The following is a 15,094-nucleotide window of genomic DNA, read 5'->3' on the forward strand; positions in this document are numbered from 1 at the left end:
AACCGTAACTCCGAATTAGATAAATTATATATGAAAAATTATCAGAAAAATTCAAGGAATCCATCTGTACCATTTTCATGCATGTTAGAACAACTTATAGCTGCTGTTTAGCACAAATCAATTAAATGGCATTTGAACAATCACATATGGAGTTTGAATTTGAATCTTGTATTCAAACCAACTTCATTTAATCTGTTGCTAGTTGCATTAGCTCAAAACACATTCATATTGCCATGTCATAGCATGCATCATTTTGTGCATTGCATTGATTGTGTTCTTCTCTGTTGCCGGTATCTGTTCCCTCCCGGTAGACGATGTTCCGACGTTGTGATCGTTGACACTGATGAAGACTCAATGTTATCTTCAGAAGTGCCAGGCAAGCAAAACCCCCTTGTTCATTCCGATACAATCCTACTCTCTTGCTCCTGCTCTCTTTTACTGCATTAGGACAACATCGATTCATCTGTTACTTGCTGCGGTAGCTGAACCCCTTTATCCTCTGCATGACCTGTCATTCCACAGTAATTAGATGAAACCCACTAGCATGAGTAGGAGTTGTTTGAGCCCTGTTGTGCCTACTCATTCATGCTTGTTTGTCATGCCTGCTACTGCTTAGAGTTGAGTCAGGTATGATTCATTGGGGATGAATCAGAGGTGTGTGAACATGTCCTACTGTGTGTGAGCTAAGTGTGTGAACACGATTTGGTAAAGGTAGCGGTGAGAGGCCATGTAGGAGTACATGGTGGGTTGTCTCATTGCAGTCGTCCTCAGGAACTGAGTTCTGTGTTTGTGATCCATGATTCAGCTACTACCACGCATTGGGCCCGAAACCAATGGACCCTCTCGGCTTCTTGATCACCCTTGTCCTCTGTCCAGGAGTTGCAAGTAGTTTCTGGTGTTTGTAGTATGCTGGAGGCCGTGCGCAGCGCTGACCGTAGGGGTGGGCTGTGATGCGGTAGGCACGTGGCACGGTGTACCGGGCGCCCGTTTGGTGTCTCGGGAACCCTGTTCACATCGTTTGGGGCTGTGAGCGAAACTCCGGCCGGATCTCCTCATGGATGGAACCCGAATAGGCGATAAACCTGGACTAGAGACTTGAGTGTTTAGGCAGGCCGTGGCCGACACCCACGTTGGGCTTCCGCTTGAAGGTTGCCGAGTACATGTCGTGTAAACGGCGGTAAGTGGTGAGAGCGTGTGTGAAGAAGTACACCCCTGCAGGATTAACATCATCTATTTGAATAGCCGTGTCCGCGGAAAAGGACTTCTGGGTTGCTTATATCAGTTCATAGACAAGTGAAAGTGGATACTCTAAAATACGCAAGATAAGCGTGAGTGCTATGGATGGCGTTCTCGTAGGGAGACGGGAGCGGATCCATAGTGGTGTATTGATATGGTGAATATGTGGACTCGTGTGCGCCACCTCAAAAGAGTTACTCGCAGTCGTAGTTTAGGATAGCCACCGAGTCAAAGCTGGCTTGCTGCAGTTAAACCCCACCACCCCTTTGTTGATAATGATGCATATGTAGTTAGTTCTGATGTAAGTCTTGTTGGGTACATTTGTACTCACGTTTGCCTATTTTATGTTTTTGCAGAGAGACTTCGGTCTCGCTAGTAGTTCCGCGTGGACTTCGACGTTTAGCTTGTTACCTCAGCTACGATCTTGTGCCCTCGGCAGGATCTGATAGATAGTCAGGCTTCTCAGCCTTTTTCATTTATAGATGTCTGTACTCAAACATGATAGCTTCCGCTTGTGCTTTGACTTGTATGCTCTGAATGTTGGGTCGTGAGACCCCTGTTTGTAATATCTCGCTCCTCGGAGCCTATTGAATAAATTACTTGAGTCGTAGAGTCATGTTGTGATGCCATGTTGTAGTTGCACATATCGAGCATATTGTGTGTATGTTATTGAAATGCTTGGTATGTGTGGGATCTGACCATCTAGTTGTTTATCTTTAGTAGCCTCTCTTACGGGGAAATGTCTCCTAGTGTTTCCACCGAGCCATGGTAGCTTGCTACTGCTCCGGAACACTTAGGCTGGCCGGCATGTGTCCGTCTTCGTTCCTGTGTCTGTCCCTTCGGGGAAATGTCACGCGATGAATACCGGAGTCCTGTTAGCCCGCTACAGCCCGGTTCACCGGAGTCCTGCTAGCCCAGTGCTACAGCCTGGATTCACTCGCTGATGACCGACACGTTCGATGCTGGGTCCTGGATGCCTGTCCCTGTAAGTCTGTGCCACTTTGGGTTTACGACTAGCCATGTCAGCCCGGGCTCCTTATCATATGGATGCTAGCGACACTGTCATATACGTGTGCCAAAAGGCGCAAACGGTCCCGGGCAAAGGTAAGGCGACACCCGTGGGAATACCGTGCGTGAGGCCGCAAAGTGATATGAGGTGTTACATGCTAGATCGATGTGGCATTGAGTCGGGGTCCTGACAGATTGTGTCAGAATGGTCTGAGTTAGGTGATGCAGCTGGCTCCGGATTGTTATTTCCGGACTCCTCTTCCCATAACACAGATGGCTTAAAGAGTCGTTCCAGGAAGATGTTTGGAGGGACGGCGTCTTGTTTCGCGCCGATGCGCGCTAACACGTCTGCTGCCTGGTTATTATCCCGGGCTACATGGTGGAATTCGAGTCCTTCGAACCGAGCTGACGTTTTTAGGACGGCATTGCGGTAAGCTGTCATTTTTGGATCTTTGGCGTCAAAGTCTCCATTTACTTGGGATATTGCGAGGTTTGAATCCCCGCGCACCTCTAGGCGTTGAATGCCCATGGAGATTGCCATCCGGAGGCCATGCAGAAGGGCCTCATATTCGGCTGCGTTGTTGGAGTCCATGTACATTATTTGAAGTACGTATTGGATTGTGTCTCTAGTTGGGGACGTCAGGACGACGCCAGCCCCCAAGCCAGCCAACATTTTGGATCCGTCGAAATGCATGATCCAATTGGAGTATGTGTCGTACTCTTTAGGGAGTTCGGCTTCGGTCCATTCGGCGACGAAGTCAGCCAGAACCTGCGATTTTATAGCTCGCCGTGGTTTATAGGTTATGTCAAATGGTAAGAGCTCAATAGCCCATTTTGCAATCCTGCCCGTTGCGTCGCGATTGTTTATAATATCGTTGAGAGGTACTTCGGAGGCCACCGTTATGGAACACTCTTGAAAGTAGTGTCGCAGCTTCCGGGATGCCATGAACACCGCATACGCTATCTTTTGATAATGTGGGTACCGGGACTTGCATGGAGTTAGAACAGTGGATACGTAGCACACTGGTTTTTGAAGAGGGAATCTGTGCCCTTCTGTCTCTCGCTCGACGACGAGTACCGCGCTGACAACTTGATGTGTTGCTGCGATATATAATAACATAGGTTCGCCAGGTTGGGTGCGGCCAGGACCGGATTTGTTGCCAGTATGGCCTTTATTTCTTCGAGTCCGGCTGTGGCAGCATCCGTCCATTCGAAATGTCCGGTGCGCCGGAGGAGGGCGGTAGAGGGGCAGAGCCTTTTCTCCCAAACGGGAGATGAAGCGACTTAAGGCCGCTACGCATCCGGTTAGTTTTTGTATTTGCTTGAGGTCCTTTGGAATATCCAATTGTGACAGAGCTCGGATTTTGGCCCGGTTTGCTTCAATTCATCTACCGGATACGATGAAGCCCAAGAGCTTTCCGGCTGGTACGCCGAAGACGCATTTTTCCGGATTGAGCTTAATGTCATATGCTCGGAGGTTGTCGAATGTCACCCTCAAGTCTTCTACTAGAGTTTCGACGTGTTTGGTCTTGACGACCACATCGTCTACGTATGCCTCTACTGTTTTGCCTATCTGGGTAGCCAGACATGTTTGAATCATGCGCTGATATGTTGCGCCGGCGTTTTTGAGTCCGAAGGGCATTGTGTTGAAGCAGAATGGCCCATATGGAGTAATGAATGCCGTTGCGGCCTGGTCTTTTTCCGCCATCTTGATTTGATGGTATCCGGAGTATGCGTCGAGGAAGCACAATGAATCGTGCCCTGCGGTAGCATCGATGATTTGGTCGATGCGAGGGAGGGGGAAAGGGTCCTTTGGACAGGCCTTGTTAAGGTCTTTAAAATCGATGCAGAGGCGCCAGGATTTGTCCTTTTTTGGTACCATTACTAGATTGGCTAGCCAGTCCGGATGTTTTATATCTCTGATGAATCCGGCTTCTAAGAGTTTGGCTAGCTCCTCTCCCATTGCCTGTCTTTTGGGTTCGGAAAATCGCCGAAGAGCTTGTTTGACCGGCTTGAATCCTTTTAGGATGTTTAGGCTGTGCTCTGCCAGCCTGCGTGGGATTCCTGGCATGTCTGAAGGGTGCCAGGCAAAAATGTCCCAATTTTCCCGAAGGAATTCTCGTAGTGCAGCTTCGACATCAGGACTTAATTGTGCCCCAATGGAGGCCGTCTTTGTGGGGTCCGTTGGATGGACCTGAAATTTGACTATTTCGTCTGCTGGTTTAAAAGAGGTGAACTTGGACCTCTTATCGAGTATCACATCGTCCCTATCCACCGTGGAGCGCAGCGTAGTTAGTTCCTCTGCCGCTAGGGCTTCGGACAATGCCTCTAGGGCCAGTGCGGCTGTCTTATTTTCAGCGCGGAGTGCTGTATCTGGATCACTGGCAAGAGTGATTATCCCATTGGGTCCGGGCATTTTGAGCTTCATGTACCCGTAGTGGGGTATAGCTTGAAAGATTGTGAATGCCTCTCGCCCTAACAAAGCGTGATATCCGCTGCCGAACGGGGCCACTTGGAACGTGACCTCCTCGGACCTGAAATTGTCTGGTGAGCCGAACACTACATCTAGTGTGATTTTTCCTGTGCAGCGTACTTCTCGACTAGGGATTATCCCTCTGAAGGTTGTGCTGCTTCGCTCGATGCGGCTCCAGTCAATATCCATTTTTTGAAGGGTTTCCTCGTAGATGAGGTTTAATCCACTGCCGCCATCCATGAGTACCTTGGTAAGGCGAAAGTCGTCCACTATCGGACTGAGGACCAATGCGGCTGGTGCTCTAGCTGTTCGGAATTTGGGTTCGTCGCTAGCGTTGAAGGTGATAGCCGTGTCACTCCATGGATTTGCTGTTGCTACTTGGTAGACTTCGGCGAGGCCGCGGATTGTTCGTTTTCGCATGTTATTTGATGCGAAAGTCTCGAAGACTGTTAATACCGTACCGGTACTGTTGGGCTGTTTGCCCGGGGCTAAAAAGCCTTCGCCACTTTTGGCCACCTGCCGTAGTATCCAACATGCTCGAAGGCTATGTGTTGGAGTGGCGCCCTTCGTACTATGGATTTTGCAGGGTCCGTTGAGCCAGCCCTCCAGTACGGTTCCATGCCCTTTAGGGGGTTTTTGCTTTTTGGTTTTTAACCCAGGTGCTTTGAGTATGGCGCACCCTTTTACTTCGGACTAGGGTTGTAGTCAAGGCCGGACTGTCCCAAAACCTAGCTTCGGTGTTCCTGGCACTCTCCACCGCACAGTATTTTTGTACGATGGTCGCTAGGTCGACGAAGCGTGTAACTTCGCGACGACTTATGGCGTTCATGATTCCCTTGTCCGTGCAATTGTTGCAGAAAATTGAAATCGCGCTTTCTTCGCAGCAGTCCTTTATCCTGTTCATAACCAGGAGGAATCTGGCCCAGTAATGATGTACTGTTTCATCGGGCTCTTGCCGTATTCGAGAGGGATCGCTTATGTTTGGGTGGGCGGGTGGAATCAAGTTCGAACCCCCGCCCGATCTGAGGCTCAAAGGCCAAGAAGTTTCCGGATTTGGAAGCTTGACTTGCTGGATGCTTTCCAACGAATCTAGTCCGATGCCTGACTCTAAGTTCAGTATTTGATTAGCGTCCGTCCCTCCGCGGGAATCCGGCTTCGAGGGATCGGGAATCCGGACATAGTTGGTTTTCAACGTAGAAGAAGGGTTGCCGCATTGTCCCTCTACCACGACAACATGGTGGGTAGCCTGAGGAGAGTTAATCTCTCTCAGATCGGTTTTAAGCCCAATCTGATCGTAGTCTGTAGCGACTCCCAGGGCGGCGATGCGATCCAAGAGCTCATTTACAGAGGAGAGCTCAATCGGATCTAACTGCTCGGCGAATTCCGAGCTGACGTGAAGATCGCTTTTGATGACCTGAGAGGTCATCGTCGGAGCGGTGGCCGAACGGGCGGTCATAAGAAAACCACCTAGCCGGATAGTTTGGCCGGCGGCCAAAGCTCCCTTGACGACGGTGCCGTCTTTAAAGACGGGAAAAGGCATCCTTCCTGATCGCGACGGCACAGAGGAACTCTCAATGAAAGCACCAATGTCGGTGTCAAAACCGGCGGATCTCGGGTAGGGGGTCCCGATCTGTGCGTCTAGGCGGATGGTAACAGGAGACGAGGGACACGATGTTTTTACCCAGGTTCGGGCCCTCTTGATGGAGGTAAAACCCTACGTCCTGCTTGATTAATATTGATGATGTGGGTTACAAGAGTAGATCTACCACGAGATCAAGGAGGCTAAACCCTAGAAGCTAGCCTATGGTATGATTGTTGTTCGTCCTATGGACTACAGCCATCCGGTTTATATAGACACCGGAGAGGGCTAGGGTTACACAGAGTTGGTTACAAAGGTAGGAGATCTACATATCCGTATCGCCAAGCTTGCCTTCCACGCCAAGGAAAGTCCCATCCGGACACGGGACGAAGTCTTCAATCTTGTATCGTCATATTCTTGGAGTCCGGACGATGATGATAGTTCGGCTATCCGGACACCCCTAGTCCGGGACTCCCTCAATACCCGCACTCAAATCTCTTTCTGAACTCCATAAACACTGAAATATTTTTCACTTATGTTTTCCCAGAATTGGGGATTTTCGCCATCGAAGGGCGGAAAATCAAGCCGCGGAAGGGCCCAATTGTTGTGTCCCCCGAACAAAACGTGAGGTGACTGAGGTGGGAGATCAACAGGGTGTGCTAGATCCCAGCCCGATTCACCGGATTTCAAAGGAAAAGGGGGTCGGAGTGACTCACCCGTGACCGGAGGCGGCGCCAGGGTAGTGACTACCCCGTGTGCTGAGCCCCCAGAGTCGACGTTCCTGTCGTGACCACTTGGCCCGTGGTGCCCAGGGTCGTCGGTCGGAGGAGACGACGCCGGCTGCACCGCCGCGTCCTCGGGAGATGTCGGAGACGCAGTCAGCATGGGGTGGAGGGTGATCCTGCCGACCTGGGTACGCAGCTCGTCGAGTTGCTGCTGCAGGTTGGTCACCGCCGCCCGCCAGAGCTCGAGCGATTGCTGGATCGCGTCGAGGCGGGCGTCGTTGGCGGCGCGCCCGTCGTGGACCGCCTTTGCCAGGGCTACGATCTGCTCTTCCATGGCTGCCGCCTGCTGCGTTGCTTTGGTGTGGTAGCGAGGCTTCTGGTAGAGTGGATCCAGGATGATTGACCTCTGATACCAAGTTGTAAGGGTCCCGATCTAGATCTGGGGAAGAGATAGGAGGGGAAGGAGGGCGAAGGAGGCCGGTGGAGAAGATCAGCTTCTCTTGGTTAATGTTGATACAATAATCGATAACCACCCACTCTCATCCACGCCTAGTTATATCCACGGCACGCAGGCCACACTCACGTGGCGCGTCCTGATGATGCGGGCCCACTGGTCGCCCCTCTTCCAAGCGCCTTGACTCCGTCAACTCCGTCTGGTCGTGGCTCAGTTGTCTCGCTGCCCAGTGGGGTCGCCGTGGCCGGTGGGGTAGCCGTGACAGTCGTGACACGCCGATGCCGCACAGTTATTCCGTGCCCAGGAGGAGAACTCGACCGAGAAGTTGTTCTGGTCACAGTTTCTTGCCTCGAAGCACCCGACGCCCCTGAACGACCAGATGAAGCAGCTGATGGAGCTACATAGGGTGGCCGGTTTGGCCATGAAGGATCTAATATGCCGGCTTTGGCCAGCTGAACCAATTCCCAGCAGTTACTTTGGTTTGGTGAAGCGGCTCGGCGACGCGTCGCCCCGGATTGACGCTGTTAAACGCTCGGCCTGCATAGAAGGAAGGTGTCTGGATGGCCTTTGCCCGTGTCAAGATGCACTGAGCAAAGATGAAGGCCACTGATGTGGCAACCGTAGGCCCGCCCAAAGGCAAGGACCACCGCTCGTCGACGCCGCCACAGGCATTGTCGTCTCCTACCCGTCCTTCATCGCCTCCGCCCCGGGGACGTCGCCTTGGTCGTCGCGCCCTCGTGCCTCGAGGTCCCCGTGCTCCACTTCGCGCTCATGTCCATCGGCACTGTCGTGTCCCCCGCCAACCCGGCCTCAACCCCCGAGGAGTACGCGCACCAGATCGGCCTCTCCAGGCCCGTCGTCGCGTTTGCCACCCCCGAGGTCGCCGCCAAGCTGCCCGGCCACGTCAGGTGCGTCGTCTTCGGGTCCGCTGCGCAAGAGAGTCTGTCCTCTGCAGGCGTGAAGGCGGCTCCTCCGCCGGCCGTCACGCTGCTCCCACTCTCCCTGTTCAACGTCTTCGGGTTCATGATGGTCCTGTGCACCATATCCATGGGGGACACGGCGGTGCTCATGGAGCGCTTCGACAGTTCGACTTCGGTGTCGCGCTGCGTGTGATCCTGTGGTACCGTGTCACACTGCTGCCCGCGGCGCCGCCCGTCCTGGTGGCCATGATCAAGTCCAAGGAGGCATGCCACCGCGACCTCTCCTCGCTCCTCATCTTCGCCGTCGGTGGCACGCCCCTTGGCCGGGACGTCGCTGAGCGCTTCGCCGCTGTCTTCACGAACGTTCAAATTGTTCAGGTTAAGCATGAGACTCCATGCAGGCTGCAGAATACTAATACTGAATCTTCCATGCAGGCCGGGCGGGAGGAGGAGGGGTGATGGGTGGGCGCTGCGGCCGGTGACGGCCAGCTAGGAGGACGGCCATTTGGGCGCAGCCGGTCCTCATGTCTAGGACGGGCATTATGCATCTCTCTAGTCTAAATTTTCAGCCTGCTGTAGTTGTTGATTTTCAGCCTATGCTTCTACTGTATTTGCTTGTTGAAATTTCAGCATTTTTGGATTGGCTTCTCTATCCCTCACCCCTCCACGGGAACAAACATGGATCAGAAACTACATACTCGGTACAAATCAGTTCATGGCGTCAAAGTAAAGGAAATCAACAAAGTGCTCTAGGAAATGCCTATCTCATATGGCTGTTCACACAAAAACACTACAGCTACGAACTCCAAGAGTTAGTGTTCTAACAAGAACAGAGGATAAACATAATTATTTTTACGGAACAGTGAGGAACAAACATGGATCAGAGAGTACACACTCGGCACAAATCAGTTCATCACGTCAAACTTGAGAAGATCAACATATTTGAAAGACTAATCTCACCACTAAAGTAGTTAATCAAGCCAAACTTCAGACAATCAACAAAGTCCATGATCAATTTCACCACTAAATTAGTGCAGCACGCAAAACTTAGGAGATCAACAAGGTTTCACCACCAAATCAGTTCACCATATGCCAAACTTGAGGAAATCAACATAGTTTCATGACCAATTTCACCACCAAAGTAAGTTTCATCATACGCCAAACTTGAGGAAATTAACAGAGTTCCCAACCAACTTCACCACCAGACCACGATCCAAGACGATCAACGAAGCAAAACGAAGAAAGAAAGACACCAAATCAACAAGGCGTCTCTCGTACTCTCGCACCCGCCATCTTCCATGAGCACTACCACTAAGGACTACTTGACTCGCCTCTCTACTCGACCTTCACGTGGAAGACGCTCTTGCGCTCCTCCTCCACCTTGAGCAGGGTCACCCAGAGGACGCCATTCTTCATCTAGGCCTTGATCTTGTTTATCTTGTACACGTCAGCAGGCATCTCCATGCGGCGGTTGTACCTCGGCACCGCGGAGTCGTCGTCGCCGTCCCAGGGCTGCTTCTCGCCCTCGCCCTTTATCATCAGGATGTTCCTTGGTGGCGAGGGAAGCGGAGCACTCGGAGCCCATGGTCACGTAGTGCGCACCGTCACGTCCACGGTCTTGCAGTGCCATCCAGCAAAATGTTATTGTTTCAGAGAAATGGATCAAATCCCATTTTCCGTAGAGATCACAAGAACAGTGAACAGAATTCGAGCCTTACCTCCCACCCGTAGTGCCCGCACAGGATCTGCAGAGCCTTGTCGCAGCAGCCTCTGATGTCGTCGGAGCTGTCGTTGAACCACTGCGTTCAAAATGCCAGTTGTTATTACTATGCTGCATGCAGTACTGGCTGCATGTGTTCATCATCAGGCTTGAATCATTTTGTATCTGAAGATGGAGACGCTCGCTCACCTTTCCGTGTCTTGCAAGCCTGATGTTAGACATGGGTGGATGTCAGCAACGGCAGATTCAGCTGGGGCTGCAAATAAATCCGTCAAAAAGACGTCAGTTTCAGTGAACAATTACAATCCAGGTGGTTTATGCCTGCAAATTTAGCTGAATACCTCCCATGCATCCAGCAAAAGTAGCAAAAGTAGCAAAATTACCTAGGAGTGAGCTGGTCTGACTGATAAACAATGGCTGCGTAGCTGAAAGATCAATCAGTCACATGCATGGTAAGATGAGGAGAATGCAGATACAGCAGGAACATCCATTTGGTTCATGTTTGAAAAGTAATAACGAAAGCACTAGCTAGTTTATGCAAGAAGAAGCGTGGAGCCACTGACGCGACAAGTGCGTCCTCGACCGTCAGCCCCGGCGTTGTCGTCCTCCTTCGCCACCCACCGTCCGAGCCGCGACGCTCCAGCAATGGAGGAGAGGCCGGTCTCCATCAGAGACAGCAGACGGGCCATGCTGGTCGGCGCGCTGTGCGGGTCGAGCACGTCTGCAGAATCAACATCAAGGATAGCAAAAGCTGATCAGAACTAGTATTTGACTTCAGAACGAATGCAAAGAAACAGCGCACCACAGGTGGGGAAGCAAAGCATACCCTGCGAGAAGAAGCTGGGGATGACGAGGTCGCGGCCGCTGTAGTCGTCGTCGTCGTAGCGGCCGACCTCCTTGACCTGGGTGTTGTATGGGCGGCGGTCGGCGGTGACGGCGGGGGAATGGAGCGCGCAGAAGGCCACAGGACTGGAGCACCGGACTTGAGGAGGCTGGCTGGCGCGGCACCCTTACAAGCGACGGCGGAAGCCATGGTCTCTCTCTCTCTCTCTCTCTCCGCAGATGGCAGCAGGCGGCGACAGCGGAGGGCGACGGCGGCAGAGGGCGAAGGGAGGCGGCGGCGGGGATGGACTTTTTTTTTTTAATGGAACACTGGGATTCCATACTTCACACAGGTCCAGCCATGCCGCTGGCCTTACGAGCCATTACATCATCCGGGAGGCTCTCAGGCCATAGTTCCCGACTAACAAGCCTACGGGCACCAAAAGCTGCTATTACATGAGCTAAATTATTACAGGCCCTCGGGGCAAACGAAATGGAGACGCGATTGAAATTCAGACGGGCAAAGTGTCGGATTTCTCCGAATAAGATACCCTCGGCTGCTAAATCCGCATCACTGCCTTGCAGGGCGTTCACTAGGCACTGACAGTCGAGCTCAACTTGGACTTTTGTCATACCCCAGTTCGACGCTGCCTGTAGTGCAGCAGCACACGCCTCAGTTTCTGCGTGCAATGCTGACGCCACATTCCGCAACACTCCCGCGCCCGAGCCTCTCACATCGCCACAATGATCCCTGACCACAAAGCCCCATCCACCGGTACCATGCTCTTCAGAAAAGGCCCCGTCGCAATTTATTTTTAGGCTGCCTTCAGCTGGCCTCGTCCATTCACACACTGGCTGTGTTCTATGTCCACTATTGGTTGGCTTACATAATGCCAGGGAGTCAATCGCCCAATGATTAATCTCTGCCGGCAAACTGTCCAACGGCCCAGCTCTGTCTCCGGCGGGGATGGACTAGGTTGGGGCGGTCCGACCAGATGGGGAGCGGGCAGCTGTTTTATGCGCATAGTTTGCAAAAGACCCCTTGCTTTCCTGCATATTCAAGCGGCTGGAGACGAGGTGGCAGTCAGCACCCGCGTGGCACGAGTTGACCGCTGCCAAATCAGCAAATACGTAGACCAAACAGTATAATGGACCGTACGTGAACCCCTATGACAAGTTTAGGGATGGTATTTCGGATATTTTCAACTACGGGGACTAAAGTGACCGCCGGTGCAAGTTTAAGGACCTACAGTGAATTTTTCTCTTGGAGTTACTTATATCCCTATCTGCAATGTGTTTGAGGCTTTGAGCTACCTATGATGTCAAACTTGTGCAGTGTGTGCCCGTGTTGGTCTGGTGGAGTAGTACATTTGATGTTGAACTATTTGTTTTGTTGTGACTCGCGTATTACTCGTACCATGTTATTTGTGTTACTGATGACTGGTGAAGCGTTAAAGATGTGTTTGGTGCTGATTGGTGAAATGTTGCTGCTGTTCATCTTTTTATTGTCGCTGTACCCTGTAATTGATGTTGATTTTGTTGGTGAGTGGTGAATTTGATTTAAGTCTGTTTGCTGATCGATACACAGAGGCAGGTATGCCTGCGGGCAATTTACCTGTAGGCGCCCGGCATGGCAGAATTTTCTGCCCGGAAAGGGAAAAACTTTACCTCACGGGCACGAGCTCTACCGTGCACCATGGTGCCCCGCTGCCATCCATAAAAAAACTGCTCCATAATACCGCGTGGCAACTTCAGATTTCTGAAAGCATTGAGCATTTATACAGATACAGTAGTCGATTAAGCATCTTCAAGATCCAACATCCAAGACCAGAACAAGAATTCTGAAAGGCATATCAAAGAGGAATTTCGAAACACTGCAAATATCAGGTGGACAAGGTACTACAAGATCAGGTCGAATGCGAAAATCCACCAACTCCAAGGCACTTAAAAATCTCCTAAACAGTCCCTACTAAGCTTGCAACAACCAATACGAAAGTAAGCAGAACTTGAGCTTCTTCAGCATGAATCCACCAAAACACTTAAGCCAACAAAATAAGATTTTGTTTGAGAATCCACCAGACACTGAAGCCAACACAATCAGATTTGGGGGCAGAAATTTACAAAGCGAGACAATGGGGATTGAACAAGGCACTGGTAATATCTGACCGCACGCACGAACAAACATCAACAGAGCCATTTCACCAATCAGCACCAAACACATGTTTAATACATCACCAGTCATCAGCAACTCTAATAACTTGATAATACGCAAAAAAAGAACTTTATAGTAAGCAAGTCGCAACAAAACAAATAGTTCAACATCAAATGTACTACTTCCAAAAACAGGTAGCTCAAAGCCTCAAACACATTCCAGCTAGGGATAACTCCAAGTCTCCAACACTGCAAGTTCGGCATCACGAGAGGAACAAAACAACTCCCGGCACTTGACCTTCTTCAGCCTGAATCCACCAAAACACTCAAGCCAACAAAATAAGATTTGGTTTGAGAATCCACTAAACACTGAAGCCAACACAAATAGGATTTGGGGGCAGAAATTTACAAAGCCAGACAATGGGGAATTGATGAACGCACTGGTAATATCTGACCATACGCACGAACAAACATCGACAGAGCCACAGATTACATACGAATTCAGGGGTAAAATGCTGTGATTTCCATTCCATACTAGTACATCCGAACAACAAACAAGTCCAGGGCAAACAGCAGCGAGATGCGGCCATTCCATTACACTGAACAACCATGGCTTAGATACTAATGCGGTGGCGCGAGGTGGATTCGAGTGGACCGGCGCGGCCTAGCCGCCGAATCCGTAGAGGGTGCGTCCCTGTCGCTTGAGCGCGTAGACGACGTCCATGGCGGTGACGGTCTTGCGGCGGGCGTGCTCGGTGTAGGTGACAGCGTCGCGGATGACGTTCTCCAGGAAGATCTTGAGCACGCCGCGGGTCTCCTCGTAGATGAGCCCCGAGATGCGCTTCACGCCGCCACGCCGCGCCAGACGGCGGATGGCCGGCTTGGTTATCCCCTGGATGTTGTCGCGCAGCACCTTCCGGTGGCGCTTGGCGCCTCCCTTGCCCAGCCCCTTCCCTCCCTTGCCGCGGCCGGACATGGCTGACGGCTTCCTTCCTTGGAGCTGATGTGTGATTTGGATCGAAATGGAGGAGGAGCGGTGGTGCCGGCGGCTGCTGATGGTAAGAGTCGGGAGGAATCGAAAGGGGATTTAACAAGGGGGGAGGGCGCAGTCTGCCGTTGGATCTGTACGGGATTGGACGGCTAAGATGGTGATCCGGGAGAGAGAGGGCGCGGATCGGTGACGTGGTTCTTAAATTTCATTTTTGGTGTGGCGGGCTGCAGGTCAAAACATTTGGACTTTGCCGGTTCCAAACCACCCTATGGATTCCAGTAAACTGATACATCAGACAAAACATCGATTATCAACTTAATCATAAGTTCGGAAAAATCTCTATATGAAAGACACATGAAGTAATTTCCACATACTCAAAACTACTAGAAATCTTCATCTGAAAATACCCAAACTCTTGAATTCACGCTCCAGTTGCAATTGGTTTGCCTCCTCCGCAGTCCATTACTGCACGGGTGTTGTAGACATCCATATTAGCCGTTAATTTCAGTTCAACCGCTCTTATTTTCCCACTTGTTCCTCTAAATAATAAAGCTTTATGTATTCGGATAAGCACTTCCATTCACACCGCACACTAACTGGACTGGAGAGCAAATAGATTGAGGGGCGAGCAGACGGCCTCGCTGCCGGCGAGGTTCGACTCTCCGGCTCAACCCACTACCTCCCTGGGCGACGGTCCGGCGGCTGGAACTCCATGCCCGCGTGCTGAGCCGAGGTTGTGTCCCCAACTTCCCATAATCCGTCGCACGGCGCCGTCCCTGGCTTCAACAGCCGATGTTGTCCCCTCAGCTCTCCGGTCGATGCCGTGGACAGGGGTTCAGCTCCTTTGCAGCTACTTGGGCGCCCTTAACCCTCCCAGGTTGCGCCGCCCGATGCCCTCCATCTCGACGGAAGCTGCCCGCTTCCTCCGGCCACTCGTGTCGGGGATCTACTGGACCTCGTGTCGAGGATCTACCGGACCCGTGCCGCTGCCGTCCAAGAAGGAGCGAGCTATCCC

General features: G+C 51.7%; 1 protein-coding gene and 1 pseudogene across 1 annotated transcript; both read right to left on the minus strand.

Moving 5' to 3' along the window:
- Positions 1-9,811: 9,811 nt before the first annotated feature.
- Positions 9,812-11,148, minus strand: LOC119320742 (annotated as a pseudogene).
- A 2,368-nt stretch (positions 11,149-13,516) lies between these two features.
- LOC119326061 (histone H4) lies at positions 13,517-14,160 on the minus strand. The gene has a single exon (XM_037599765.1). It carries the CDS (start codon positions 14,062-14,064, stop codon positions 13,753-13,755), a length of 312 nt encoding a protein of 103 aa, XP_037455662.1. The 5' UTR covers positions 14,065-14,160; the 3' UTR covers positions 13,517-13,752.
- Between the last annotated feature and the right edge of the window lie 934 nt (positions 14,161-15,094).

The sequence above is a fragment of the Triticum dicoccoides genome, chromosome 6B (genome assembly GCF_002162155.2).
Source record: "Triticum dicoccoides isolate Atlit2015 ecotype Zavitan chromosome 6B, WEW_v2.0, whole genome shotgun sequence".
NCBI lineage: Eukaryota > Viridiplantae > Streptophyta > Magnoliopsida > Poales > Poaceae > Triticum > Triticum dicoccoides.